This window comes from Poecilia latipinna, unplaced genomic scaffold (assembly GCF_001443285.1).
Source record: "Poecilia latipinna isolate Pla-1442-1.1 unplaced genomic scaffold, P_latipinna-1.0 Scaffold1637, whole genome shotgun sequence".
Lineage (NCBI taxonomy): Eukaryota > Metazoa > Chordata > Actinopteri > Cyprinodontiformes > Poeciliidae > Poecilia > Poecilia latipinna.
The window spans coordinates 48,749-76,077 of record NW_015114253.1 but is presented as its reverse complement, the minus strand read 5'-3'; the positions used below and the strand labels follow the sequence as shown (position 1 = coordinate 76,077).

At 39.7% G+C, this 27,329-nt stretch overlaps 4 protein-coding genes across 8 annotated transcripts in view; 2 read left to right on the top strand and 2 right to left on the bottom strand.

Annotated features, from left to right (window-relative positions):
• The window catches only part of LOC106964186 (gap junction delta-2 protein-like), a 42,996-nt gene extending 16,268 nt beyond the window's left edge, over positions 1-26,728 (bottom strand). Inside the window, exons 1-4 of one of the 2 annotated variants that reach the window (XM_015059541.1) lie at positions 26,714-26,728; positions 10,952-10,954; positions 3,475-3,931; positions 816-872 (exon numbers count right to left, since the gene is read on the bottom strand). In XM_015059541.1, coding sequence (XP_014915027.1) covers positions 816-872; positions 3,475-3,545 — 128 coding nt within the window. In that variant the 5' untranslated portion in view covers positions 3,546-3,931; positions 10,952-10,954; positions 26,714-26,728. Of the gene's footprint in view, positions 1-815; positions 873-3,474; positions 4,769-10,951; positions 10,955-26,713 lie in introns of those variants that run through there. The other variant, XM_015059542.1, reaches the window with a different exon arrangement.
• Positions 8,434-17,049, top strand: rab6a (RAB6A, member RAS oncogene family). 3 transcript variants are annotated; one of them, XM_015059551.1, is made up of 8 exons: positions 8,434-8,755; positions 11,258-11,316; positions 11,398-11,451; positions 11,972-12,077; positions 12,230-12,341; positions 13,073-13,166; positions 14,344-14,437; positions 15,118-15,184. In XM_015059551.1, the coding sequence occupies exons 1-7, from the start codon at positions 8,686-8,688 to the stop codon at positions 14,401-14,403; spliced, it is 555 nt and encodes a 184-aa protein (XP_014915037.1). In that variant the 5' UTR covers positions 8,434-8,685; the 3' UTR covers positions 14,404-14,437; positions 15,118-15,184. The 3 variants fall into 3 exon arrangements, with proteins under 3 accessions (XP_014915037.1, XP_014915036.1, XP_014915035.1); XM_015059550.1 differs by lacking the exon at positions 13,073-13,166 and adding an exon at positions 16,213-17,049 and having other exon boundaries at positions 8,436-8,755; XM_015059549.1 differs by lacking the exon at positions 14,344-14,437 and adding an exon at positions 16,213-17,049 and having other exon boundaries at positions 8,436-8,755.
• dnajb13 (DnaJ heat shock protein family (Hsp40) member B13) lies at positions 18,738-22,040 on the top strand. Its single transcript, XM_015059544.1, has 8 exons — positions 18,738-18,935; positions 19,020-19,123; positions 19,396-19,557; positions 19,645-19,793; positions 20,445-20,558; positions 21,116-21,229; positions 21,423-21,499; positions 21,694-22,040. The coding sequence occupies exons 1-8, from the start codon at positions 18,868-18,870 to the stop codon at positions 21,857-21,859; spliced, it is 954 nt and encodes a 317-aa protein (XP_014915030.1). The 5' UTR covers positions 18,738-18,867; the 3' UTR covers positions 21,860-22,040.
• LOC106964188 (mitochondrial uncoupling protein 2-like) lies at positions 21,911-26,866 on the bottom strand. 2 transcript variants are annotated; one of them, XM_015059546.1, is made up of 8 exons: positions 24,856-26,866; positions 24,592-24,768; positions 24,186-24,377; positions 23,888-24,104; positions 23,621-23,818; positions 23,433-23,534; positions 23,178-23,358; positions 21,911-22,115 (listed from the first exon to the last, which is right to left on the bottom strand). In XM_015059546.1, the coding sequence occupies exons 3-8, from the start codon at positions 24,309-24,311 to the stop codon at positions 22,001-22,003; spliced, it is 939 nt and encodes a 312-aa protein (XP_014915032.1). In that variant the 5' UTR covers positions 24,312-24,377; positions 24,592-24,768; positions 24,856-26,866; the 3' UTR covers positions 21,911-22,000. The 2 variants fall into 2 exon arrangements, with proteins under 2 accessions (XP_014915032.1, XP_014915031.1); XM_015059545.1 differs by having other exon boundaries at positions 24,592-24,747.
• Between the last annotated feature and the right edge of the window lie 463 nt (positions 26,867-27,329).

Genomic DNA, 27,329 nt, shown 5'->3' with positions numbered 1-27,329 from the left:
GATATCAAAAACACATGAAAAAAAAAAAAAAAATTCAGGGATCTATGACCAAAAATGATGTACAACGTGAATACAAAAGACAATATAGCTTGTCTCCTATTTCCTAGTCAAAGTGAATCGAAGACAGACTGGGAAGCTCCTAATGTAACAATTAATACCCTGAGATCAACTAGAAAGAGCCATGTAGGACAAACACAGTCTGAGGGAGGCCAAATACAGAGGGATTATTTACAAAGCATCTCAGCGTAATCAGCACTGTATCGCATAGCTGTGGTTGCTGTAAAACTACTCCCTATGGAGGGGAGGGGAGTGCTGTTTTCTCTAGCTCATGGGATCGTTTAGATAGCTAAATTTATGTCATATAGAAAGCTTTCTGTATGATAGTTCTCAACACTGAAAGACAAAAAAAAGGCATGGAGAATTGATCTGCACCAATTAGAAAAGCACTGCTTCCTTAACTGTGGTACTTTATTTTTTTTTAAATGAGTTAACCTTTTATAATGTTCACATGCCTGAAGGTTACAGGAAAGCATTACATCTTCAGAGTGTTCATTATGATTTTTGAGAGAAGTAGCAGACAAATTGAGAGTTGCTTCTGTGCCTCTGTAAGACTGTAGGTGGCTTGAATTATCCAGAGATTGATTTTCAGCCTTCATTTATTCAGGACAGGATTTCAAAGCTGCTTTAAGTCTCTTTTTTTTCTCTTTATTTTGACCACTAGGGGGCGGAAAGACTCCAAAACATGTTCACAACAGTTAGCATCTAGCTTATGAAGTTGTTATGGCTGACATATTAGCAAACAGTTGCCTACTCACATATCCAGCAGAAACAGAGCAACACGGACATCCCTTTGGTCTCCTTTGTCTGGCCACCTGTTGAATGTAATTCCAATATTCACTGTCGCTTTAGCCTTTGTTTGCTCCTCTGGCTCAGGAGAAAAATATGAGTACCATTTTGTTTTCCTAAAGGGCCGACTTCCTTCACCAGCTCTCCAAGTTTGGTGAAATTGTCACGAAGGTGGGCAAGCTCGTCTTAGCTCCTGCTCAACAGCCAACTCTGCTTTGGCTGATGCTCAGAGTTAGAAAAATGTCTGGGTAGCGATTCAGGTCTAGAAGTAGCTTGCTGAGAATTGGCAACGAAACCAAGAGTGGAAAGGAAACTTGTGATTTATATGAACCAAGATATTGCTTAATTCACCTCTAAATCAAGCTGGTTTGCAGGTTTTCATCCCACCAAAACATTAGACCATCCATAGGTCATTCCTCTTTCAGTAAACAAATAGGAACTGGCTGAAATCTCTTGGTTGGAAGGGAACTCCCTACCACAGGGAATGCCTCAGTCCAGATCACTCATTCCTCACTGGCTGGTGTCCCGCATGTAGGCGTCTCCCACACGCCGGACACACATGCAGAGATAATTCAATTATTTGAATCTGGTGTTGGATCAGGGGCACATCTAAAGCTGACAGGACACACGTCCCAAAATATTCCACCCCTGTCTCAGAGACCTACATCATCTGTGCTGCTTTGACGCAGTCGCGGTATCATAAATTTGGCAGATTATTTATAATGTACGTATAGAGCCTTACAAAAGTTTTCACATATTATAGTTTTTCACATTTGATCACTTATAACCACAAACTGCAATGTATTTCATTTGGATGTTATATGACAGACCTACACAAAGTGCCAAACAACTGTAGAGTAAAAAAAAATATATAAACATGACTTAATACTGCTTTTATTGACTTTTACTGATGTTGTTGTTATATAATAAATATTTTAAAAATCATATGAAAAATGTGGTACGCAGTTATAGCCACCATTCTGACCAACTGTACCTTCTTTCAACTCTACCAATCATCCCCACAGCATGACGCTGCCACCACCATGTTTCACACTGGGAATGGTGTTTTCAGAGTAATTCGAAATGTTACTTTTCCATCCACGGTGTTTTGCATGTAGCAAAAAAAAAAAGTCTGGTCTCAGATGATTAGGGCACTTTCTTCTTCATGGTTGCTGTGTCCCCTGCATGACTTGATGTAAAAATACAACGGCTTTCTTCTTGCTCTTTATCTTCCATCTTTAGGCCAGATTTGTTGAGTGCACAAGTAATATTGCATCCGCCCACCTGAACTGTCGATCTCTGCAGTTCCTTCAAAGTTACAATGCACCTCTTGCCTGCTTTTATGGAAGCTTTAGAGGGACAAAAGTATCTGGTGGAGTTGTTACTGAGACACACAGTTTAGGTGGCATCTTTAGATACCTGATAGCACTAGATTGTATTTATGGGTATCACGGTTAAGGGGATAAAATAAATCTGCATGGTACATTTCTTAGATTTTGTAGCTTATGCTTTATAACGCACTGCAGTATCATCATCAGTGTATTGTTCTATCAAATGAAAAACAATGAAATACATTAAAGTTTGTGGTTATATTGTGACAAAATGTTGTTGTTTTTTAAATAGCAGGGCACTGTGTTAGCCAGTTCCTGCTTCTTCAAGGGGTAAGAAAAGAGCCACATTAGAAAGGAGAAGATTAGCGAATGCCCTCCCTCTAGACTACCTGTGATCAGGGTTAATGAAGAGAGAGCAGCCATATTAACTGATTCAAAGGTTTCCTATTTTCTTTGTCTTCTAATGAGAATATTCTCAAATGACACTCTGATGCATCCTGGTTTCACAGGCTGGGCAACGTTCACTTTTCCAAATGAACATCCAAGTGGGACGTTTGGATGGCGTTCAGTCGAGCGGAAAATTCCACTTTTGCATCCCATTAATCACACAGAGATGATGTGGAGCACATATTTCACGCAGATTGTACAGAGCGTCTCCACAGCATGTCCCGACTCACAATCTAAGAAGAACCTTTTTTCTTCTTCACCTCATCACTGCAAACTGTTCTCGCTGTGGACATAAGAAGCTATCCCAGCTTATGATCATAAGGAGGAAGGTTAGTGCAGGCCATAAGAAGCTAACAAACTTTTTCTAAAAGTTAAACACAAAAACTCTTCAAATGTCGATCTCTCCCACCTTTGATTTCTACCTTCCTCACCTTGCTTTCATCTTCCACATCTTTGCTCTCTCACTTCTACTCCCCTCTCCTCCTTCTGTCCTGTTGGTCTTTGGCCAAGCTCAATCTATCAATACCCAGGCTATTAGCTAGTATCAACTAAGGACCCTCTCTGCATTAACCATAATGCTTATCAAAGCCTGGTATTGATTATGTGCAATTAGTTTATCCCTTAACTAGCGATGCGAGAGGTGGATAATTGTGAGGAGAGGGTGGAAATAGAAAATGAGGGAAGAGCTCTGGGACAAGCCTGGAGGAGGAGCTGTGGGTTTAGGGTGGGGGGGGGGGTCTCCAAACAACACAGGTACTGTACTGTACATGAAAGCACACACCTCGAGTTAATATCACTGAAACAACACAAACGTGAGAGAGGAACTTTTTTATGCCGGTCAGTGCCTTACCTCCCGATCATGGTGGAGTGCTGCTGGACAGCTGCCTCCAGCAGCCTCTCCAGGATAGTCCATTCTCCCATGGTGATGGACCGGCAGCAGCGGCGTCACAGGAAACAGGACCCTCGGCTTTCCTCTGGCCCGCAGGACCAGCCTATGACCGGCTGAACCGAGCACCAGGTCCTTTCTGACCTCTACTCGCTGACCTGGCTTCTTGTCTCGGCGTTGGTGTCTTCTTCTGGGACTGTCCTATGGTGCGTCCCCTTTCTGGGTGCTGAACTCACTGCATCCCCCCCCCCACCACCTCTCCAGTACCTCCTCCACAGTGCAGTGATGCTTGTCCTCCCCCCTGCAGCAGCGCTCTGCGCTACAGCATATGCTATAGCTCACTGTACGACAGCCATGATCACCCTCGCACTGTTCCACTTTCCTCTTTCTGTCCTCTAGCTGTTCTCTCTCCCTCTCTCTCCTTCGTCCCCTTCTACCCCTGGGGCACTCCTTGTACTTCAGCTGCACTCTCGGCCATTGGTGTCATTCGCCACTCGTCCTTGCATTGTGTATCTTTGTCTTTGCTGCACCCTTGCTGCTCTACCCTAAACACTCACACACAACACATAGAGCTGATCCACTTTGACTAAGCTCACCGTAAGCGCACACACACATAGTTTATGCTCGATGACAGCTCCGACTCCCTCTCTCCTACTTCCTACGGTGGACTGCAGACCCACACCAGAACACAAAGCTCCTGCCTGCTGAATGTCACTTTATGACTGGAGGAATGGTCGCTCCCCGCAGCTTGGAGCGCCACACAGACCCATAAAATCCTGCACACACACACACACACACGCACACACTTGCAAACACGCTGCCACCCAGCCCCTCAGTAATAAATCAGCTGCCTTACTGCATCCAGCAAGACTGAACCTGAGGCAGCTCTCCGAAGACCCTCTGTCCTGCCCGCCGTCGTCCCCCTGGCTAATTTCGGCACAGTCCAGAGCCCAGAGTCATGTCTGCTGCAGAGGGCAGGAATGGAAAGCTGTCCAACCTGTTTCTAGGTTCCATCATCTGGCATCACTCCCCCCCTCCCTTTCCTCCTCTTCCACCTCCACTGATTCCCTCCTGTCTCTCTTCTATTCACATTTGCGTGCAGATCTCAGTCCTTCCTGCTGCCTCTGCCTCAGTGCTCCATCTCCTCTCTCGGAGCTCTGTGCTCTCCTCTCTGTCCCTGAGCCTGCTTCCTTGCTTTCTCGCTCTATCTCTGTCACACTCTGTGAGCATGCAACACCCCCCTCCCTCCCGCCTCCTCCCTCCCCTTCTCCTCTGTACCTTCTCCGCTCATAGATCTGCTCCCTCTCATCCCCTCTCCTCCTCCTTCGATCCCTCCCCTTCCCTCCTTCTTCTCGCCTCCTCTGGTAAATGTGCTTGGATTGCTACCCTGATCGCTGCTTCCCTTATGCTTGCAAGAATGCCTGCTGCTGTGCCGCTGTGCCTGTCTCTGCCTGATGTTGCACAGAAAGGGCGGATTTGAGATCTAACAGTGCCTCCATGCCCCGCAATCCTTTTGGTTTTTTTTGCATGTTGAACTCTTTCAGGTGCCACAGATCAAAAGCATTAAAGGAAAAACTGTCGTTCCTACATCAAATTCCCTATTTGTCTCTTAATTTTGCCATCTGACCCAACCCTTGTGACCTCTTATGTTCTTTCTCTCTTGATCGTCTCTTTCGTGCAGCCTCCATTAAAGCCCCCCCCACACTCTGTCCCTCTCTAGAGAAATGAGCGCTGTATTGTACTTTGCCATGACATTGAAAGCTGCCTTCAATAGATTTATGGTAACATGGTGAAGGAAATGTGTCAGTCTACCTCCAGCCCGCCCACAGACGCATGCAGATGGATAGTTTATCGTCAACAAACTCAAATGCACACATACAGGCAACCAAGATAAGTAGAGGATGGACAATAGTTTGAATTATACAGAATCCTTGAGCTGCTCTCAAGATGTGAGTCATAGTAAGGTTTTCCCATCTGGAGGACTGAGTCAAGATTTGCAGAAGTGAAAAAAGATGCAGTGGCAGCACATGAGACCAGCGCACCAGAATAAAGTCATGGCAGCAGATTTAGCTGTTTGCCCCTGGGATGCTTTTGAGAATTTAAACCCCCCTTATATATATTTATTTAAGAAAAAAAGGTGAAATCAAACACTTTTGCTTTGGGACCTTAGAAAATGCACATGTGGGAAATAGATAAAGATCAGGACTTGATGGGGCAGCAAAGAGATTTTGCCAGATCAGCATCTTCTGTGGTGGGACTAGAGACGGGAGGGAGGGGGGAACGGGTGTCGGAAGGGGGGGAAGGGGTCTTTCCTTTACCAAGGACATATGGTGTAGGAGTGCTAAAGCACAGAGGAGAGCTGGGCCGTTGGAGGATGAAGGCTCTTGCTTGGCATGGGCCGACTCTCAAACAGAGCAGCTGAAGCGCTGGCATCTGCCAGTCGGCACTCCGGAAATAACTGGATGGCTCATGAATGAAGGGACACAGATGTATATTGTCTTTTCAGTGACCTAGAAGAGTGAGCTAAAGCAGACAGCAACACGGATACTGTACTCATGGACATGGACACATATCTGCTATGACACAGGCATAAATGTGGTAAAACCTTTCCACTCAAAAGCATTCATAATTTTGACAAATGAAGAAAAAAAATTAGGCATGGTTTTCAACATGTATTATAAATGGAATAAACTAAAAAAAAAAAAAGTGTGACATTTGTATTCAGCTCCCTTGAGTCAGTATTTTATAGGACTGTTGCAGACACAGCCAGGTGTGTTCCTATCAATTTTGCACTTCAAGTGACACTTTTGGCATTCTTTGCAATCCTTAGCTTAAGCTCAGTCAGATTGGATGAATATCAGTTTCAAGACTACTGACTCTTGATCAGTTGTAGGACAGGACTTTGACTTGGCCATTCTAACACATGAATATGTTTTGCTATAAGCCGTCCCACTGTAGGGGAGCAGCTCAACATGGATATACCAAACTTTGCAGATTTTACTGTAAACATTTTGAAAATAAAACATCATTTCATTCCACTTCACAGCCATGCACTTCTTGGCATTAATCTGTCACATAAAACCCAATAAAAGCCCTTTGTGACTGCAGCATGACAAAGAGCTAAAAATTTGAAGGAAGGAAGGATTATTTTGCAGAACACTTGATAAAACACTTTCTTTTTTTCAACTGGGTCCTGTAGCATTTTGCTGCACGTCTATCATTCACAAGCACACGCGTGTTGTTTCACTTTATTTACCGGTACATGCACTCTTCATGTTAAGTGCACTCTGTACGTGGAGCACTTGACTTTGAATCAAAGCACTGACCTTCCATTTGGGGGACAACCACTCATCTTATTAGGCCCTGACTTCATCCATGAATTTAGCGCGCAAAATTTGTAAGTAAGAAAAAACTTAATTTATGGTGTGTGTACGATGCATTCTGCAGGAGTCTTTTCTGTTTTTTAACATTTTGTCACAACAAACTTTTTTTTTTTTTAGATTTTATGTTACGGAGCGTTGGAAAAACTATACATAATTATGAAGTGGGTTTTATACCAGCATTTCCCATTCATTTTTATGTGACTACAGACGGAAATTAGCATGGCAATATTGTACATTTATTAATATGCATTTCCCCATTCAAATAAAATCAGTTTCATTCAACTTCCCACCAGCTCTGATGAGCTTCGCTGTCCCTACATACATTTCACACATTTGACTCAGTCTTCTGCAGCTTCCCACATTAATGCAGCAGAAAAAATATTTGCACATCATGATGTTTCCACTGCCATGCTACACTGAGGATGATGGCTTCAAGGTGAAATGTAAGAAATGTGAAAACCATATATATTTTTTTCTTCTCACTTAAAAATGATAGAATAACCATTCTATAATGTCTTACAGAATCCCTGTTTAACACTATTGTCATGTAATAAATGTGCACAAGTTTTAGTAGCATAAAGACTTTTGCAAAGCACTCTGAACTAAGTCATCTTGTAAACAGACAGCTGCTGTCCCATCAACTGGAGGTCACAAGCAGTCCAGTGGGTCTTGCACACAATGTAATGTGATGACAACTGAACAAAAAAGTCCAATTTCACATCCACTGTAAATACTGCTTTCCCTAAACTGCGATTCCATTTCTTCACAGAAATAATTATGGCCAATTTGCTTTCTTTTTTATTAAAACAAAACAAACAAAACAAAACACAGCTGCCAACAGAGGCTGGCGCCACTGCAGTGAATTTAGAAGCACACACATGCTAATTGCAATGAGAACTAGACAACAAAAGATGGTAAAAAAAAAAGTATTAACCCTTTAATTAATAGTAAGACTTGTCAAAAGAAAAAGTGTCTCTGTATAATATAGATTATTTAAATCTATATCATATAGATTTAAAAAATGTGGGTAAGGGCTAAGTGTTAATTAATTTTGGATAATCAAATATATATTTTTAAAAACTTGCAAATGTAATAAATACAAGGAGACTTGTTTAGTTAGATTTTGCCTAGCTCTAATAACAAATGATGTATCAGTCACTAATTATGCGAGACATTAATCAAGCCAGCTTCCGCAGAACTCATGATTAGATTATCATAGAAGTTGCTTAGTATGTAAAATCTAAGCTGTGTACGACCGCCCCCTTCTGGACACAGCAAAGCATAACACGTCTTTTCACTTGTGATTCAAATTTTAGACCAGTACTTATCAATGTAGAAAATATGTACGAATGTGCATTTATCCAAGTTAGTACTATAGGGTTTTAAACACCCAGCAGTATAAATAATAATAAAAAAAATCCTGCCTTTTCGGGTTAAATTCATCGTTTGGTTTCTCAGTCAGAGGATCTGACTTGGTTCTAATGATGGGTTATTTCAACCACTAGGGGGCAGCATGATTTTCACACGAACAATGTTCACTTTGTGTCTAAGGAAGAAGTTATCCAGCTAGCTGGTAGATAGTCAGAGAGACTGCAGTAATGCTAACTTGGCCACAGTAGTGACTGACTTATCCAACAAGTATTAAAGCTACAAGGGGAAGCTCTGGAGCAACTAGCATCGCCGAGTGGCCATTTATCAGCGTTGGAAAACCAGTAAAACGCTGCGGATAGTGAACCTTTAATAACTGACACCGGCTGCTGCGAAAGCTCAGAGAGTATCATTATATTCAGTCATGTCTGCGGCCGGAGACTTCGGAAACCCTTTAAGAAAATTTAAACTGGTCTTTCTCGGGGAACAGAGTGGTAAGTTTAAACACATCCCGTCGTAACTGGTTGAAAGGAAAGTAGTGCTGCTATCTGTATGAAATGTAGCCGAGTTTGATGGCTTGTTGTAGGGATTGACGCCGAGCTGTTAGCCGGGCTAACGTTAGCCGCATATCGTTACACTGACTGTGTTGGCACTTTGGGAGCATTGCGACACTGTTGATGCCGTGTGTTTGTCCACGCTGGCTGCTTCTTGAACCTGCTCGTCACTCCCTTCCAGATATGACTCTTGGTTAAGGAAACTGACGCATTCACGTAGTTGCTCACTCTGACGCGGTGTTGCTCGTAGAAAAAAAAAATTGGTAATGTAATGGGAAACTTCGATGACTGGTTAATTAGTCGGAAACAGGAGTTTTAATCGAGAACTTAATCTATTGATAGTGTGCTGTTTTATAAGGAAGCAATACATGTCGGTGAAAGTCCATGAACTATGATCACTCTGGGTTTTTTTCCACCCTTGAGGCACTTCTTAATTACTCAGACCTGTCTGGCAGCATTCCTGAAATACCTCATCCTTATTGCCCCCCTTTCCCAGCCTGAGCCCACCTGCCCAGTTTGAATTAAGCTTTAGGAAGGGAATAAGGAATTTTATTTTCAGTGGTACAGTGTTTACCTATTCCCCAAGCTTGTTAAAGCTGAGCAACATCACAATGTCCACAGCGGGACACTAAATTTGGGGTTCCTGGTTTTATTTTAATCAAACTTTGCTGTATAGATGGGAGCTGTAGTTACCACACAGTAGGATAACCCAGCCCATAATTAAAGAGAACTGATGAGCCACAGGCTTATGTGTGTGCTGGAAAACCACTACTATTCCACATAAAATCATAAATATGGTTCCCATTTAATAACTGGGCTCTGGTATTGATGTCAGCCAAGCTTTATATTTTATTTTTAATCAGGCAGTAGTACTGTTATACAAATTATAGCTACTCGTTTACAAAAAAATTAAGATGTCATTTCTAAGTTCTCCTCAAAAACTTCTTGTTTGAATTGGTTTCTGTGAATAAAGACTTTTTAATTAGTGCACCAGCTATACATTCACTGCTTTTGATTGTTACATCGTCCTTATGATAAGAAGTAATCAGATAAAATTATAATTAGCAGGTTAGATCTCAAAGGAAATAAAAAAAATAAATTGGTATTGACCTGGGGGAAAAAATGTGATCTGTGGTTCTGTAGTTTTATTGTTGTGTTGTACACTGGCCTATTGCTGTGTATGTAATATGGACCAAACTATTTTATGTGTAAATATGCAGCCAGAAAGCAATGTAAATTTAAAGAGACAACTTAAACAGAATGTGAAAATTGAAAGTAAGCAAAGTTATGCTAAAAATCAAACACTCAAAACAACCATTGTTTGCCTGTAATAACTCATAGTTAGTTACTATAGATATTTTATCAATTAGTCTATGTGATTCAATTATTGCTGTTTTTGTCAGGATATAACCTAAAAAAAATCTATTAATTTTTCCATCTTTGGGTAAGTTTTTGTCGTCTCTTCCAGGTGCAACAGATTGAGTTTGTTTGTCGGGCCGTAATCAGCTGTGGGTCTTTGCATCCTCAGAACCAGCTGTGTTGACTTTAGTCATGTCTCTGTCACTGGATGCACATTGTAACTGATACTGTAACCTGAGCTCACCAGAAAGTCACAGTGTGTGGCTGAGCACCACAGTCCCAGAACTCAGCGAGACATCATAAGATCAGCTGTTAATAAAAAGCAACAACAACAACACACACACATTTGTTTTGCACTTGTGTACAAGTGAGGAGTCTGTATAAAACAACAGCTCATAAAGCTGGGGTCACGAATATGTAAGTGTGAGATCCTCTTGAGAAAATAATATAAATAGAAGTGAGAAAGCATGTATGAGTGTTTTAAGATAAAAGACAGCTCTTGAATTAATAAAGTCAACATGGGTCGATATATTGACTGTTGATGCTGCTTGAATTGCCATTGCCATTTTACCAAGAGTCAGGGTCTTATATTTTTATTTTGTGGGTCAGAGGTTGGACATTTTGGAAGGCGCTGTTATAGATGCGGAATACAAAAAAATCAAATATGTTTCTTTAAAAGCTGTGGTTTGCTTTTCCGTTTTAGCAAAGCAGTATTCCAGGTGCCGTAAATGGATTTAATATGTTTCACCGCCACATTTTAAATATTTCAAAAGCAACTCTCTTGAATTTATATTAGAAATGTCATTAGAGATAAGCTAAAAATGGTCTTAGTGTATTAATATTTTTACTAAGGTTAGCTGTATATGTACAGTAAGTCTGTAGTTTTAGTGTAGTTTTTCTTTGATCTTAACTTGGACTTTACATCAAACTAAATAGTTTGATTTTAATCATCTTGTTGCAGAGCAAAGGCAGTAATTTAGCCCTTTTATTTTGAAAGGTTGTTACTTTGATGGCCTTAAGCAGCTGAATAATCTCCCAGTTTGAACTAAATGTTGTTTTTTTTTCTTTCTGTTTGTGTCTCAGTGGGAAAGACGTCATTGATCACCAGGTTCATGTATGACAGCTTCGACAACACGTACCAAGTGAGTCGTCACTGTTTTTAAGTCGCCGTTCTTTATGTCTGCGCTGGATGAGTTAATTCATAATTTCTCATCTATTTTCAGGCCACAATAGGAATAGATTTCCTGTCAAAAACCATGTACCTTGAAGACAGAACAGTAAGTCTGTTTCCAGTGCTACAAATGTTCAGGGATTCTCATGTGTGGGGTGATTTTTGTGGTGCTTATTTGTTTTTTTTATGGCTTGGTGATTTTGTGATCGGGATACTGTTCCCTCTGGACAGTCCGTACATTTACTGAGTGCTTACTCCTTCAACTTAAGTCTTCTCCGTCTCCTTCCTACCCCTCCATCTATCTCTCATCCCATTTTTTTGAAATGAAAACACCTTACTTGATCAGAAGAAGAGGGATGGTGACAAGTGAAGGGTGATTATTTATTTCTTTCCCCTCCAGGCCCAGACAGCTTTCTTTCTCTGATGGTCATTCTCGACCTGCATGCCCTACGCTCTGTCTGTTTCTCTTATCTTTTCCCCATCCGTCTTTCTTTATTTGGTTTTGTTTCGATTTGTTTTGGCCACGTTAACTTGGCTCATTTATCTGTTTTCTTTTTATTTCCATTCTCTCTTTGTTTCTTTTCTTTTTTTTATATTTTTTGTTCCATCCTCTCCCTGGCCCGCAGATTAGGTTACAGTTGTGGGACACAGCGGGGCAGGAGCGATTTCGCAGCCTGATCCCAAGTTACATCAGAGATTCAGCCGCTGCTGTCGTTGTGTACGACATTACAAGTAGGTGACACAATACAAGCTCCGTCTGTTCAGTTATACTTTGCGTACAAAAACTTCAGTTCGATTTCAGAGTCTTTAATAAATTTCTAATGTAAAACATGTTTTCATCTCCCTAATAGTGTTGATCTGTTTCCTCTTTGACTTTCATCCAGATGTCAACTCTTTCCAACAAACCACAAAGTGGATTGATGATGTCAGAACAGAGAGAGGAAGTGATGTCATTATCATGTTGGTGGGAAACAAGACAGACCTTGCAGACAAAAGGTTAGTTGTTCACCTTTCCTGCCTTTGTCTTTTAACATTACTAACGTTAAAAGGCAGATTAATATTATTAAAGGGGCATCGTTATGTAAAATTAACGTTTTTAAGTTTTACATCATGTTAAGATGTTATTCCCTCATAAAAACATACCTGGAGTGTTGCCTTAATTCTTTCATGCATGTTTGAGAAATCATTTAATCTCTTGTGGCAACCATTCAGCTGTGCCAAACGAAGCAAGGTGAAGCTCCTCCTTTTTTTGAGGCACAGCTCCTCCTTTTTTTGAGGCACAGCTCCTCCTCACAGGTTCATTTTCCAAGCTTCCGCCTCACAGTACAGTCCTTCCCCACAACTCTCCCACTCAGCTCCTTCAGACTAGTCAGCATCAATTAGCAAGTGCCTAGTGGAACTGTGCATCTGCTGAGCTCTTTATATGAGCTATTTATAAGTGTAATTCTGGTAAAAATGTTGTTAAAGGGTTAATAGAGGAGAGCTGTTGCAATGACACGTAATGCTGCCCCTTTAATTTCTTGTTCTTAACCTTTTAAAGGCAGCATTACATCAGATGAGTTTATTTTTTTCTCCTTTTTATGGATGTCAAAGCAATAATCGACTTTATCTTTTCCTCATTTCTGATCTCTGTCTGTAATGGAGGACATATTTATTTCTCTCCACTATATAAACTTGTATTTTCATCTGTCTGGCTGTGCATCTTTTAACTTCCTTATCTACCACAGGCAAGTATCTATTGAGGAGGGTGAACGGAAAGCCAAAGAACTAAATGTAATGTTTATTGAGACTAGTGCGAAAGCAGGCTACAACGTGAAGCAGGTAAGTGTGTGTGTCTGAGTCGTGCTCTGAAGTCCTGCTGCTGGTACTGCAGCTTCTCTGCCAAAAGCTTCCCTCTGGAGCAAATAAAGAAAAGTTGCAACTGAGCAAGATTTTTTATTTTTTTTTTTGTTCTTACAAATGTCCAAATAACTCATACGTTTCTTGACATTTCCTGGATATTGAAATTATTTAGTATGTATGGTGCCTTATACCCATTTTTACATTGCGGCCTCTAACCTCAGTGTGTGTTGTTGGGATTTTGTGTGATCAACACAAACTTGTGCATAAATGAGAAGTGGAAGGATAAGGTTTTGTGGATTTAATTTAATTTAATTTTTTTTAACCAATAAAAATGTGAAAAGTGCAGTGCGGATTTTTATTCAGCTTGGCTGAGTCAATAGTTTTTTTGAATCACGTTTTGCTGCAATTACACCTGTAAGTCTTTTGGGGGTATCATTCTAGCAGCCCTAGCAAAATGTTTACCAATTCATCTTTTTTTTTTTTGTCTAAGAGCTCACAGTGGATGGAGAGCATTTATGTTCTCAGTTCTGACACTCATATTTTCTTGGATTTTCTTCATTGGGTCATTTTAACTTAGAAATATGCTTTTAACTAAACCACTTCATCATCATGCTGGCTCTATGTTTAACATTGTTTTACCTGTAGGAAGGAGAACTGAATAAGCTGGACTTACACAGTTTGTCACACAAACACATATGTGGGCTCTATTTACTAAATCTGAAGGAAGCTGGTTGCATTGTGTTTTTCTTCGCAATACCAGCGCAAAGGGAGCTGCTGAAAATTAAAAACCATTCATCATTTGTCCATTTATTATGCACTTCGTTGTGTTGGTCTGTCGCATATAATCACAATAAGACACATTTGTGGGTGTAGAGGAGCAGATTGTCAAAAAGTTCAAGGGGTATTAATACTTTCTGCTGGCGCTGCACTGAGCAAACTTTGAATTTAACTTCAACTCAGTACATATTAAAATGTTTTCAATTGCACCGGGAGACTTTTGGTTCTTGAGCAGCGGTGCCAGTTGCAGCAAGGAGGAGCACGGCTTATTATTTCACTTCAATATAATCAAAAAATTTTTTTTTCTTCTGTCTGTGTTTCGATGTCTGTGATGCGTGTCACGGTGGGTGTTTGTGTGTTCGTTCGTTGGGATTCGCAGACAGATAACCACAGAAGAAGGAGAGCAGAGAGCGAAAGAGATGAATGTTCTGTTTATTGAAACAAGTGCAAAGACAGGCTACAATGTCAAACAGGTAGAGGCTGCGCACGCTTGTGAGTGTGCGTCCACAGCACTCGCTGCCCTGTTTTGATTGACTTCTGTTCTACACGCATGCGTGCTGGACATGTGCTTTAAGCGTCTGCTTCCGATGAGGCGCGTGATTTTGCTTTCCAAGCTCTCGCCCAACTGTTGTGCGTGACGATTCGGCCAAGTTTTGATCAAACGTCTTCAGGATGGGTACGAGTTTGCAAACCAACGACTGGCCTTTCTTGATTTTCGCAGTAAATCAAGAAAGGCTGTGAAATCTTCGTTATGGAAAGTTGTTTCATTTCATGCAGTTTATTGGGGATGTGCATGCTCTGCATCTTGATTAAATTTATCTCATGAGGATCCATCAATCAAAAAAAAAACTTAAAAAAATTACACCATCAGCGGCTCAGCTGCACTAGAAAGGCACTCCATGTTTTTTTTGTTTTTTTTTCATAGACCTCTTGACTTATCAGATGCATGTTCATGCAGTACCCCCAACAAAAGCGCCTTAATCACTGTCAGATTTGACAAAGCTTTGTTGGGTGTGTTCGCTTTGTTAAAGCTTGAGGTGAACTTGTGCTATAAAATGTCATGTGATCACAGACGGCATGCATGCTTGTTTCGACTGGTTGTTCCGTCCTGAAAATATTCCTGACGATATGCATCCGCTTGTCTTTCCTGCAGCTTTTCCGCCGCGTGGCAGCCGCCCTCCCTGGCATGGATACCACACAGGACAAGAACAGAGAGGACAGTATCCTTTGTGTGCTCGTCATTGTCTTCGCCTGACATGACGGAGGAGTTGGGAGGTCTCCTTGCTCTCTAATGTCACCTCATATCAAATCTTGCATATAATCCTTGCCACGGGGAAAGTCCAGCGCAGCTTTATGACGTCTCACTGTTGTCATTTAACCTATGAGTCGCTTTAGATTTAGTTTTCCAAGGACATCCAGCTGCAGATTTACTATGACCTAAAACGAGCGCCTTCCCCAAAGGTCTAAAGTATAAACAAAGTTTGCAACATGATTGCTCTGCAAGGTTTTAATAATGTGTCTGCAGCACATCATTAAAAAGTCTTAAATGTTTGTATTTAAAATTAGGATCTTAAAATGTCTTAAATTCATTTAAAAAAATGCAAGATGGCCTTGAATATGCCTTAAATTTTGTTGTGGCCGGTCTATTTAACCTGGATAAGTGCAAATTTCTCACCAGTTGACTGGGCAACGTTCATCAAGCATTAGTCTTACCTATTGAAGAATTTTATTTCAACAACTACTGTAGAAGGAAATCCATCTGAGAAGTAGAGTAAGAAACCACACAGATGCAGCTATGGTGACAAATAAGGGAAAAAGAGCAAAAGGAATGGCATTTAATGTCTTCAATGTGACAATATCTATACATACTCTCACAAGTAGTACCATTTCTTCCTCAAAAGTCTTCAGTTCTTTTATTTATACATATATGTTGTGACCCAGGCCTTAAATTGAATTGATAATGGTCTTAAGCAGTCTTTAATTTGAGTTGGTGAAACCCTCCGAGTTTCTTTTAACAGATAAGGACAAATTGTCAGTGGTAAATCTTAAACATATGAACAAAACCTCAGCTAAAATGTGGTGGCATGTTTTGTTCATGTTGGAATGATTTAGTGTTTAGCGTGACTTTTCAACATCCCTTTCCTCTGGTTGTTTCCTGTTTAGGTGTTGGCTGCAGTGTTTTAGTTCCTCTTTAAACCGGCGCATATTTTCTTGTTCTGTGTTGTTCCTTAATCCACCAACCCTGCAGTGATCGACATAAAGTTGGAGAAACCGCCCGAGCAACCGGTCAGCGAAGGAGGCTGTTCCTGCTAGAGTTGTCAACCGTGCTGCAGGCGTTTTCCTGGAAGCCGGTCTTTCTGTAAATCTTCCCTTCACTACACCCGGCTCCAGTCCGACTGAGAACACTACACACCCGTTACCTTCGGCCGTCGTGACTCCACCCGAGCTTTCATCTTGAAGCTCTGAAAGCCACATATCACTAAAACTGAACGTCACACTGTATCTGACATATGTACTGAAACCACAGACACACGTGGAGCTCACCTTTACATAGAGCTCCTGTTTTCATTTCAGAAGAATATGTTGTTGCAGATGTTATCGGTCATATTGGCGTATTTCATTACATTTTTTTTTTCCAAACCAAACCGAAAGCGAATGTCTGCTGTAAGTTATCTGTCCAGGTTTGTGTTTTAAGAGGGAGAATATTCATTTTAACAGAAGAACACTGCTTTAAGCCTAGTAAACTGTGTGAATGTTGTGTGCATTTGTCACTTAACATAATTTATGCCGTGGAGAAAGATTTGGAAGACTATCTGATTTTTTTTTTTTTTTTTTTAAATTAGTGGTGAACAAACTTCTTTTATTAATTGAGTACAGTGTGGGAATTTAAGTGGGAGCATGTTGAGTTTAATTACTATCACACAATCTCTACAACTGTGATGCAGCTAAAGTCGGAGGCAGAGACCTTTACTCTAAAAATTATGTTGCCTGAGCTGTCACAGAATATTCTGTCACCTTTTTATAAGCACATATTATGAAAACGCATCAGATTCGCACTACATGATTTTTAATAAACATACCACAATATGTCAGCCTCATTCACCGTCCTGCTCCTGTACGTCCTCTGAGGGTTTTTTTAAGTCAGCTTTTTCCCTAAAGTTTCATAGACTTTTTTTTTTTTTTCCTTTGATTGTAGTTTTGAAGAGAGGATTTCCACTTAAAACCCAACACAAACTCTATGGATGGGGAAAATTTTACCTTTTTAGGCTAAAATTGTAGAGGGCTTCCTTGGCGTCAGGTTTCGTATGATATTGTTTGAACACTTTCAGAACTTTGTTTTTGTTTTTGCTTGTTTCTACTTTTTGGCTTTGATCTTTTATTAGTGATTTATCAACACATGTATTTAATCTACAATGACTTGAAATATTTATTTCTGTTGGATTCATGCTTTTTTTTTCTTCCTTTTTTTTTATGACCAGTAATATTTTCCCTTGCGGTAACGAGTCCTGAATCGCTACTAAGATATGCATTCTTCCGGACAAGCTTTTGCAGAGTCTGTGACGGATTCTGCTGTTTGTCTGGCACCTCTGGGTGGGAGTTCGATCATACTGATGATATTGTGCAATTCTTGTGAGAACTTATGCAGGAGAGTCCAGTATGTATAGTATAGTTAACATTTCTGTCTGGAATGGTTTTAAATGAAAGAATAAATTTACACTTCTCACAACTGATGTAATTCATGTGTCGCACATTTTAAAAAACACCTAATAATGACCCTTATGTCCCCTCATAATTCAGTGTTGACTTGCTGTATGTAAATCAGGTACAGTAGTCTATTTAAAAGAAACAAAAATGTTTATTTGAACTGGTGTCGAGGTAAACTATATGTCTAGATTCTTTAAGACTCCATATTTGTCATACAGTAAAATAACAACATTTAGTGTGCCTTGCAAAGTGAAAAGTATTTTCATGTCACTTCAAGCCCCACAACTAAGTGGATTTTATGTAATAGACCAACACAAAATATTGCATAAATTAGATGACCAGGAAATTAAACATGGTTTGCACTTTTTTATATATATAATAAAATTCTAAAAAGTGCTTGTTTGTAATTAGTTCAGTCCCTCTTGCTCAATAATGTGCACATTTGCTAGAACAACATGGAATTAAATTATACTTTGAACTAAACTAACATCTTGTAGCTATGACTGAATGTTTAAGGGTTGAAGTCTTGCTGAACAGTGAACAGGCTGCTTCAACCATCTTCTCATTAGCTATGATAGCCTCCCTGTTTCCACTGCAGAAAATAATTAGAATCCCCACAGCATAATCCTGCCACCACCATGTTTCACCATGACTACAGTCAGTATTCTTCTACACAGTTTTCTTCTATACATGAGTTTTGTATGTTTGATTAAGTGAGTATGAACAAATATAAGCACACCATTTTAATAGCTTTGGTGTCAGCATAGGATAATTTCTGAAACTGATGCAACAAATTGATAAAGTAATACTAAATGAAATACAAATTAGCATGTTATTTTAAAGTTGTCATTGCAACACAAATAAGAAATATGAATTGAGTTGCTATCTCAATAATTATTGTATCAATAGTTGCACTGGTAATGATATTAATTTATTATTGGTCTCGAAAAATAAAAAGTGTGCCTTTGACCTTTCTACGCTGCTTCTGCGTTTGTTTGTTTTTATTGCATTTTTATCTGCTGTTCGGGGGCTTTAGAATGTCTTCAAACCTCGCGAGAGCGTTCTAGACTTTCCTCACCATGGCAACCAACATCAACACGCACTGGGCTGCTTCGTCTGGTTAGCTCGATTTTCCAACGTAAGTTGACGTTTTGTGTTTTCTCAGATAGCGAGCAAGCTGTACGCGCTTAACCTCACCATGAACCGTGATTACTACGAGATTCTTGAGCTAAACAGAAACGCAACGGATGCAGATATCAAAAAGGCGTAAGTTTCACTTACTTTTTTTTTTTTTTTTTAAATCGGACTGTCTTTGGAAACGTTACAGTTTTTATTATCATATTTACGTAGATACCGACGTCTTGCGTTGAAGTTTCACCCGTGCAAAAACAAAGAAGCTGGAAGCAGGGAGATATTCTACCAGCTGAGTGAAGCCTACGATGTTCTCAGTGACGGTGAGTTTATTCAACTGAATCCACTCTGAATGCTACTGCTTGTATCTTACAAACTGCTCCCACAATGCCTTGCGAAATTATTTATATTCATTGGGTGTTGATTTATTTAGTGTGCTAAATACAAATATATGCAACACTTTTTTAAATGCTAATAAAAATACATTTATAATGTTCCTTCCTCTTCACTACGCTGTTGGTCTAAAATCCGTCAAAATCACATTAAAGTTCATAGTTGTAAATTGACAACATTTTACATATCTATTCCTTTTCAGCAAGAAAAAAGGCAACTTATGACAAATTTGGTGAGGAGGGACTCAAAGGTGGTATCCCTGTAGAGTGTACCAGTAGTGGAGCTTGGTCCTCCAAATATACCTACCATGGCATTCCTGACAAAACGTTCAAGCAGTTCTTTGGAGGTGACAACCCATTTGCAGGTGAGAAAAGTGCATTCAAAGTCTATATTGTGCCTTTTGTTTTTAATTCGAAGCTGCTGAATTTATTGTGTTTTGTCTTTCCTGCAGACTTTTACACCATAGAATCAGGTCTTCAGTTCAGCTCCCTGGTGGTAGGAGTTGAGAAGAAACAAGATTCTCCAATAGAGAGAGATCTTCCTTTGTCCCTGGATGATCTCTTCCATGGATGCATAAAGAAGATTAAGATTTCTCGCAGGGTAGATGCTACTAACATATTAGAGAGGTGTTTTTTCCCCTCCTCTGCTCAGTGCTCTTCCCACGTTAAATCATTCATATGTCCATTAAATTGAGTGCTTCTGGAGTGCTGTGATTCTTAAAGTGATACAAGTCACAACAAAGACGTTAATCTAACAATATGTCAAAACACAAAAAAATGCTAGATTACAATGTACAGCTACAGGACTTATCAGAAGTTTGCATACGTTTGTCTTCAGCATGTCTTTTGACTTTTCAGGTTGATACGACACAAGTTTTAATTCATAAAAAAGAAACTATTTAATGAACAGGTTTGGGTTTATTGTGGATTTTCTTTAATCCACACAAGTTTTGAATCATTGTCCGCACTATTTCCATGGGGTTTAAGGGCTTGGCCTGTCCGGAAGATGTTAGCTTCCTGTATTGACTCCCAAACCAGTTTCTGTGTATGTTTAAGATCCTGATCGTGTTGGAGCAACACTTTGTGTGCAAGCTTCAAACATCAGGTTTTTTGACGATCGTCCTTCATCATCTCTGAGCTATGATAAAAATGTTCAGACAAATAGACCAAAAATGTGTATCCTACTATGGAGGTGATGGTTTCCTTATTATTGAAAAGTGGGTTTTTCTACATTCTGTCGTGTGTGTTGCAGGTTATGAATGAGGATGGAGAAACTTCCAGTATCAAGGACAAGATTCTGACTATCGAAGTAAAACCTGGATGGACGGAAGGCACCAGAATCGTTTTCACCAAAGAGGGAGATCAGGTATACGCTATGTTTTCATACACTGTGCAGTATATATATATATATATATATATATATATATATATAAAAAAATTCCCTTCTCACCCTCCGCGGGTGGTCTCTTTCATCCTCTGAGCTCAGGTCCTCTACCAGAGGCCTGGGAGCTTGAGAGCTTGAGGGTTCTGCACAGTATCTTGGCTGTGCCTAGAACTGCACATTTCTGGACTATATATATATATATATATATATATATATATATATATATATATATATATATATAATTTCTTAGCATATATGTTGAGTATTATAGCCACTGACAAGTGTGCTTTGTTGAAAATGTTTTTTTGGATTTCATATATACACATTGTCATGTTTTACCATATATGAACAAGTTGTTGTGCTTTAACTCGATTTGTTTTTTGTATTTTTGTGCTATTTGGACAAAATAATTTCTCTGTGGGGATGAATAAAGTAATCTTGAATCTCGAAAGGTCAGATTTGGGGAAATTCAAACTCCTCGTCCAGGCGTCGTCGTCCTTCTAGACCAGGTCAGTCATCCTGTTGTGTTTTATCTGCAGGGACCAAACTGCATCCCTGCAGACATTGTGTTTATAGTGCGGGAGAAGCCTCATCATTTGTTTACGAGACAGCTCAGCGACCTCCTCTACAAGGCCAGGATCTCTCTGGAGATGGTGAGTCATGTCTTTGTTTGTTGTCTGCCATACTTGTGTCCTTTTCTTCCTTTTTTTTTTCTTTCCTTCCTTCAAATATGAAAATATCAGTTTTTTATTTGTCTGCAAAGGAATGGTGATTGATATGTAGGAACAATGCAGTAATCAGAAGAAGCTCTACAGTAGCAGTGTTAAAGTATTCCTCTCCCAATAGGCCCTGACTGGCTTCTCTGTGGTTGTGGAGACGCTAGATGACAAGCTGCTCACCATTCCTATCAATGACATTGTGCAGTAAGTGCTTTATCGTATAAAGGCCTAACGTACGGCATTCATTTATTCTTCTGGATTTTGCAGTAGTTTCTTATTAGAGGTCAAAGATCAACAACAAACACACATGGTGTTAAAAATACAGCCACTCTGCAGTCAACTGTATGTTTTAATATCAGCACCACTTTCCTTTTTTCCCCCACCCGATGATGAACCAGCCAGTCGTACAAAAAAGTGCTGAGTGGAGAGGGAATGCCGCTGCCACAGGATCCGACCCAGAGAGGAAACCTCATCCTCACCTTTGACATTGAATTTCCAGAAAAGCTCAGCGCCGAAAGCAAGCAGCTGATCAAACAAGCTCTAAATCTGCATTATTCACCCTAGTTTAGCGAAACGTGTTGCACTCCCAGAAACTTAAAAAAAGGTTTTTTTATCGCATTAGGTATGAGCTGAAGTGTTCACTGAAAGAAAGCTAAATGGAAGGCAGCTGTGTTCCAACAGCAGCCCTCAGGTAAGCTTCAGTGGTTACAATAAAGCTGCTCGGCTGTGATTCGCCGCCATCAAAGCTCGCTTCAGCTGCTCGTACGTGACGAACATCACCACGTTCCAGGAGCCCAGCCGTAAGAACGATGGCGTGAAGCTAAATCAGGAGGAAACAGAAAAACATTGTGCTTTATCAGCCTTTTGTTACAGCCACCAAGAGCCAAAAACACCACAATGCAGTGAATTAGTCAGCTGATAAACATTTATAAAATAGATCACAGTATAAATTCTGTATCTGGTACAAACATCTGTATGTTTTGTAGATCTAGAGACCCATAAATTCAATTAAACTGTCACCTTGGACTGCAAACCAAATATCTGTAGTCGTACCAGCGCAAGCCCCGCCCACAAACTACTTAAATATCCCATTCAAGTAGTTTATATTGAAATAAAATATTTAATATTCTAATGAACAAAATAAATATGGATTATGTTCACAAAAGCGTTTAGAATTATTTGAGCAAATTAAGACTTTTTGTCATCAGGAATTTATTTTATCTGTCAGGTTGAATCCTAGAGGGCAGGACTTATACTGCTACAAACAAAGTGATTGGTTTGAAGTCGATAAGATGTGTAAAGTAATCAGATTTATTTAATACCTTTACATGAGCCATAGGAACAATTTAAATTATTTCACATAGTACTCAAAATAAAATAAGATTTAATAGATAATTGAATAAGTTTAAAGAATATTAACATTAACGGAATTACAATTTTAAGTGTTGGTTTAGACATTTATTATGTAATTAAAAATTATATGCACATGTAAACAGTTATTAAACAACTGACTTATTAAATAAGTGACTTTTCCGAAAGATTTACCATAAGAATGAGAATATCAGGCGTCAAAAGTGCCGCAATCAGAATTAGAATAATATTCAGATTTTTAAGTAATTTAAATAAAACTGTAAGTACTTTCAATAAAAATAAATATATAATTCATGTATATGTGTATACTTATAAATATACATATTCATTTTTATTCAATAAAAACAAATATATAAATTGTATATATTTATTTTTATTGAATGTATTGATGGTTTTATTTAAACTACTTAAAAATCTAAATATTCAAATTCTGATTGTGGCATTTTTGACCCCCCTATATTCTCCTTCATATGGTGAATCTTTCAGAAAAGTCTCTACAGTCTTGCCTTACCCCTTATAAAAGGCGAGCGGACCCTCTTTGGCCATCATGGCAGCAGCACAGTTGAGGACGCTGCTGTACTGGCCCAGAGCAGAGTTCATGTATCTGGTTTTGACCACATCCACTGGGGAAGCGATCACAGTTGTGCATAACCCGGCGCCAAAGGCTGATAGGAAGTGGCAGGGCAGGTTGTCTGTGGAGTACAGGAAGCTGCAGCTCCAGATTCACACCAGTGTTTTTCACGTTGGACCAAAGCCACTACTTTACCAGACAGGGGAGTGGAGGTGAGGAGGAAATCCTTAATGAAGTCGTATGTCACCAGCTCTGTGCAGTTAACGATGGCGTTGCGGGCGATGTTGGGGCCTGTGCCTGAGTGCACACACGCGTGTTTGTCAAAAAGATAAAAATAAAATAAACGGGAGTAATTAAGACAGCATCTCTTAGGCGTAAGTAACCTTTCCAGAGACCATGGATGCCCTCCTCCTTAGCAATGGTCTTGTAAGCATCAATGGTGCCGCAGTAGCGCCTTGCGTACTCATTAGACCTGGCCTGTGCCTGAAAGCGAACTTTCACCACATCTGTGGGCTGAGCCAGAGCCACAGCCATCCCTCCTGTGGTACATCCCGCAAGCAGACGACTGCCGATGCCGACGTCTAAAAATTTGATACAATTTTTGACTCGGGGCTTCTTAAGTTAAAATATTTTGAGTCGCAGGAACTTACGATCAGATCCTTTCGTGTAGAACTGCTTAACAGAGTCGTAGAGACCAATGCGGACAGAGGCAAAGCTCATCTGCCTCTGGAGCCCTGCAACCAGCCCGCTGTACAGACTCAGAGGCCCCTCTGTGCGCACCATGGTGACGATGGTCCCAAACACACCCCGATATTTTACTGCAGGAACTCTCCCAATCGCTTCAGAGATGCTGGCCTCTCCTTGGACCTGTGAAAGAAATCACACTGGCTAACCCAATAAGGAACAAAATAAGGCGTTTAAGCTTAAAGATGCAGAGCGTTAACATACCTGCAGCCGCACTTTGGCAGTATCCAGGGGAAAGGTGAGCAGGTCGGCAATGCAGGCTGCAGTTCCTGCACCCACAAACTTTACAGCTGCTGTTGGAGGCACATCCACTGGCTGAAATCCAACCATTTTTTTTTTCTTTGGATTAAAACTAAAATTAAATGGCAACGCTGGACATGTATCTGATCCAAAAATCTGAAATAAAACAGACTTTCCATTAGTAAATCTATTCCACACTGCCAAGCAGAATAATATTTTTTGTACTTAACGAATTTCCATGGAATTTCCATCACAAATTTCTAGTGATAAGGGATGCATCTTTCTGATGCAAGTAATACCTTAACTTGTAAACTCTTACTTTTCATCTATCCATGTGTTAAACGAAACGGATGGGACGCTTTGCTCTTACCTTTGCTGGAACAGTCAGTGCGACAGAAACACAGAAGGTCAGGATTCTCTGAAGGTGTCTCTTTGGCTGAACTTTGTTCCAGCTATAAACCAGCTTCTTTGTTTTTCCATAGAAGATCTTGCAGAAATGATGTCAGCTAAAATCATACTCTGAGTCCTGACAGAGCAAAGTGTAAGTCTGAGAGCAGCAGGGCAACAGTTTGACAAAATTAAAAAAAAGGTGCAAAAACAGACCAATATTTCAAACAAAGAAAAAAAAAATTACCTTTATATGTGATTTTTTTAAGATTAAGATGCGTCTTTAGGCGACACTGTCTGAATGGATCTGAAGCGATGACTGGGGAAAAGTGCAGCAGTGTGGAGAGAAACGGAGAGAGCACGCGCCTCTTTAAATACTGCTGTGATGCTGTTACATAATGGTGCAGCACGTGTTTTCTGTGGTATCTTACAGGAACAATGTTTGCTGATCAATCAGACAGAAGAGGCTGACCAACGCCGTCTGAGTCTATTTGTATATGAATGTAGACTTTAGAGCAGCTTTGTCTCCTGTCTGTATTACTAATTTAATTTCTACATAACATTGTAACTTTAGCAAACAAGGCTCTTCATTATACTTTTATAAAATAAAGTAACAACAAATCTAAATTATTACTTCTTCTTTTTATATATAGATGTACAATTTGTTTAAGTCAGCCGTTTAGTGATGGGAGTGTTGTGTACTATTAAGTAAGTGCTGAGTCATGATGAACATACAAAAACACAGGGAGCGCCAGATTGGAGCCATATGTCTCGACCCATAATCGTCTAGCCACCAGTTTCAGTCAAAAACCTCCTCCAGGTTTTTTTCTTTCTTTCTTTCTTTCTGCTTTGTCTAGTGATTAACTACCACTCTGTCATTAATCTTAATTAAGTCCGCAGTTGTTATAGATATCCAAGGAAATTTTGCCACATTACAACCTCAATCTTTTTTCTGGGATTTTATGTGGCAGGTAATCAAAACTAGTACAGAATTAGAAGGAAGATTATACATAGTTTTAATTCTTTTTAATGTTTTTTTTTTAAAGAAAAAAGATAAAACTGTTGTGTGCATTCACCTGCAAAGAGTCGACACTTAGTAGAACCAAACTTCATTGCAATTACAGCTGCAAATCTTTTTGTGTTATGTCTCCACTAGTTTTGCACATAGAGGCAAAAATTATTTTTGCAATATTACTCAAGCTCAGTCTGACTGGATGGAGATTCTGTGAATGGCAACTTTCAAGTCTTTCCACAAATCCTCTATTAATTTATGCCTGAACTTTGATTAAGACATCCTAACACCTCGATGAGCTTTGATCTAATCCACTCAGTTGTAGTTCTGGCTTCATATTTAAGATATTAATCATTCACTTTGACTCCATATTTAAAATCCACTGCCACAAATAATGGAGTGAAATTGAACAGCAACCTTAAGTTAGACACACAAGTCAAATCTGTGGTAAAAATACAAGCTTTTTTCAATGTGACAAATTTCCAAAATCAAGACAATTTTGTCTTGGGAGGATTTTTTCTTTGACCTCATGCCTTGCCTTTTGTAGTGCGCTATATTTCAGGGTCAGACCAACTCCCCTCTCTCACCTCCCACTTGTTCAGAAGGCAGCTACTCGTCTCCTAACTCGATCGCACAGACCAGAACACGTCACTCCTGATGTCGCTGCTCTTTACTGGCTTTCTGTGAGACAAATGATTTCAAAATTCTTTTGTTGCCTTTTAAATGTCCTAATGGTTTCGATCCACGCTATCTCTTGGACTTGCTTCACCCGTACTCTCATTTGCAGTCTCTAAAGTCAGCTGACCAGCTGTTGTTGACCGTTCCAAAGACGAGGCTAAAGCTAAGTTATAGAACAGGTTGCCAAAGTATGCAAGGCCGTCTTAAATGTTTTTTTCTATGGCGTTTGACGCAACATTAGTTGCTTCTTCTTCTGTATGAACTGTTGTGTTGTCTAGCATTGTTTTATGTATCTACTTTTCTTTTTGCTTACTCTTCAGATGCACTTTTGTGAACCATTTTTTTGTTTTCAAGTGTGCTTTATAAATAAATCGGATTGGGTTGGTTAAGGTCAATGTGCTGCAAGAAGATGAACCTTTCTCTCTCTCTCGAGTCTTTTGCAGTTTCTTACAGGGTTTTCTTCCCATCAGCCCTGAGCTTTGCTGTCACTCTGGAACGTACATCAAAAATCTGAAAATCACGTTTTTTCTTTACTTCACAATTCTGCTCTACTTGTTTTCTGACATAGAATGCCCTCCCCCAAAAAAAGCTATAAAGAAAGTTTCCATATGACAAACCAAAGACTTCAAATGTTATTTTTTAATGTTAATTTTTAAGTGATATTTGTTTGAACTGTACTGTCTGTCTCATACAGATAGGCTAGCAGTCATTAGACAAATATAGAAGAAGCAGACATGTGATATCTGAGAATTGCGAAGTGCAGCGTTAATACCCAGGGCTCGGGTACATGTTGTCCTACATGTATCGCTGTAAGATGGCGCTGTCCCACTACGTATCTCACTCACCCAGCCGTAAAAATAAATCATGCTGCTGTTCTTCAATGTAGCCAATACCAAACCCTTTCCTAATCAGACTTCATGCCTTTTTATGGACAGTCGATATTTTTTGGGTGGTGGCAGTTTGAAATCTTTAAATAATTTGTAACTTCAGAAACTTTAGATTTGTCACATATTACTAGATCTCCAATGGTT

What these genes read in the sequence shown, in the direction of transcription:
- rab6a (XM_015059550.1), top strand. Translation starts at nt 8,686, where the DNA reads ATGTCTGCGGCCGGAGACTTCGGAAACCCTTTAAGAAAATTTAAACTG. An exon ending in ACAGACCTTGCAGACAAAAG is followed by an intron (nt 12,342 to 14,343) that starts GTTAGTTGTTCA and finishes TGGGATTCGCAG; the next exon opens with ACAGATAACCACAGAAGAAG. An exon ending in GGACAAGAACAGAGAGGACA is followed by an intron (nt 15,185 to 16,212) that starts GTATCCTTTGTG and finishes CCAACCCTGCAG; the next exon opens with TGATCGACATAAAGTTGGAG.
- dnajb13 (XM_015059544.1), top strand. Translation starts at nt 18,868, where the DNA reads ATGAACCGTGATTACTACGAGATTCTTGAGCTAAACAGAAACGCAACG. An exon ending in TCACCAAAGAGGGAGATCAG is followed by an intron (nt 20,559 to 21,115) that starts GTATACGCTATG and finishes TTTTATCTGCAG; the next exon opens with GGACCAAACTGCATCCCTGC. An exon ending in CCTATCAATGACATTGTGCA is followed by an intron (nt 21,500 to 21,693) that starts GTAAGTGCTTTA and finishes ATGATGAACCAG; the next exon opens with CCAGTCGTACAAAAAAGTGC.
- LOC106964188 (XM_015059546.1), bottom strand. Translation starts at nt 24,311, where the DNA reads ATGGTTGGATTTCAGCCAGTGGATGTGCCTCCAACAGCAGCTGTAAAG. An exon ending in CTGCCAAAGTGCGGCTGCAG is followed by an intron (nt 24,105 to 24,185) that starts GTATGTTAACGC and finishes TTTCTTTCACAG; the next exon opens with GTCCAAGGAGAGGCCAGCAT. An exon ending in CATCCATGGTCTCTGGAAAG is followed by an intron (nt 23,535 to 23,620) that starts GTTACTTACGCC and finishes GTGTGCACTCAG; the next exon opens with GCACAGGCCCCAACATCGCC.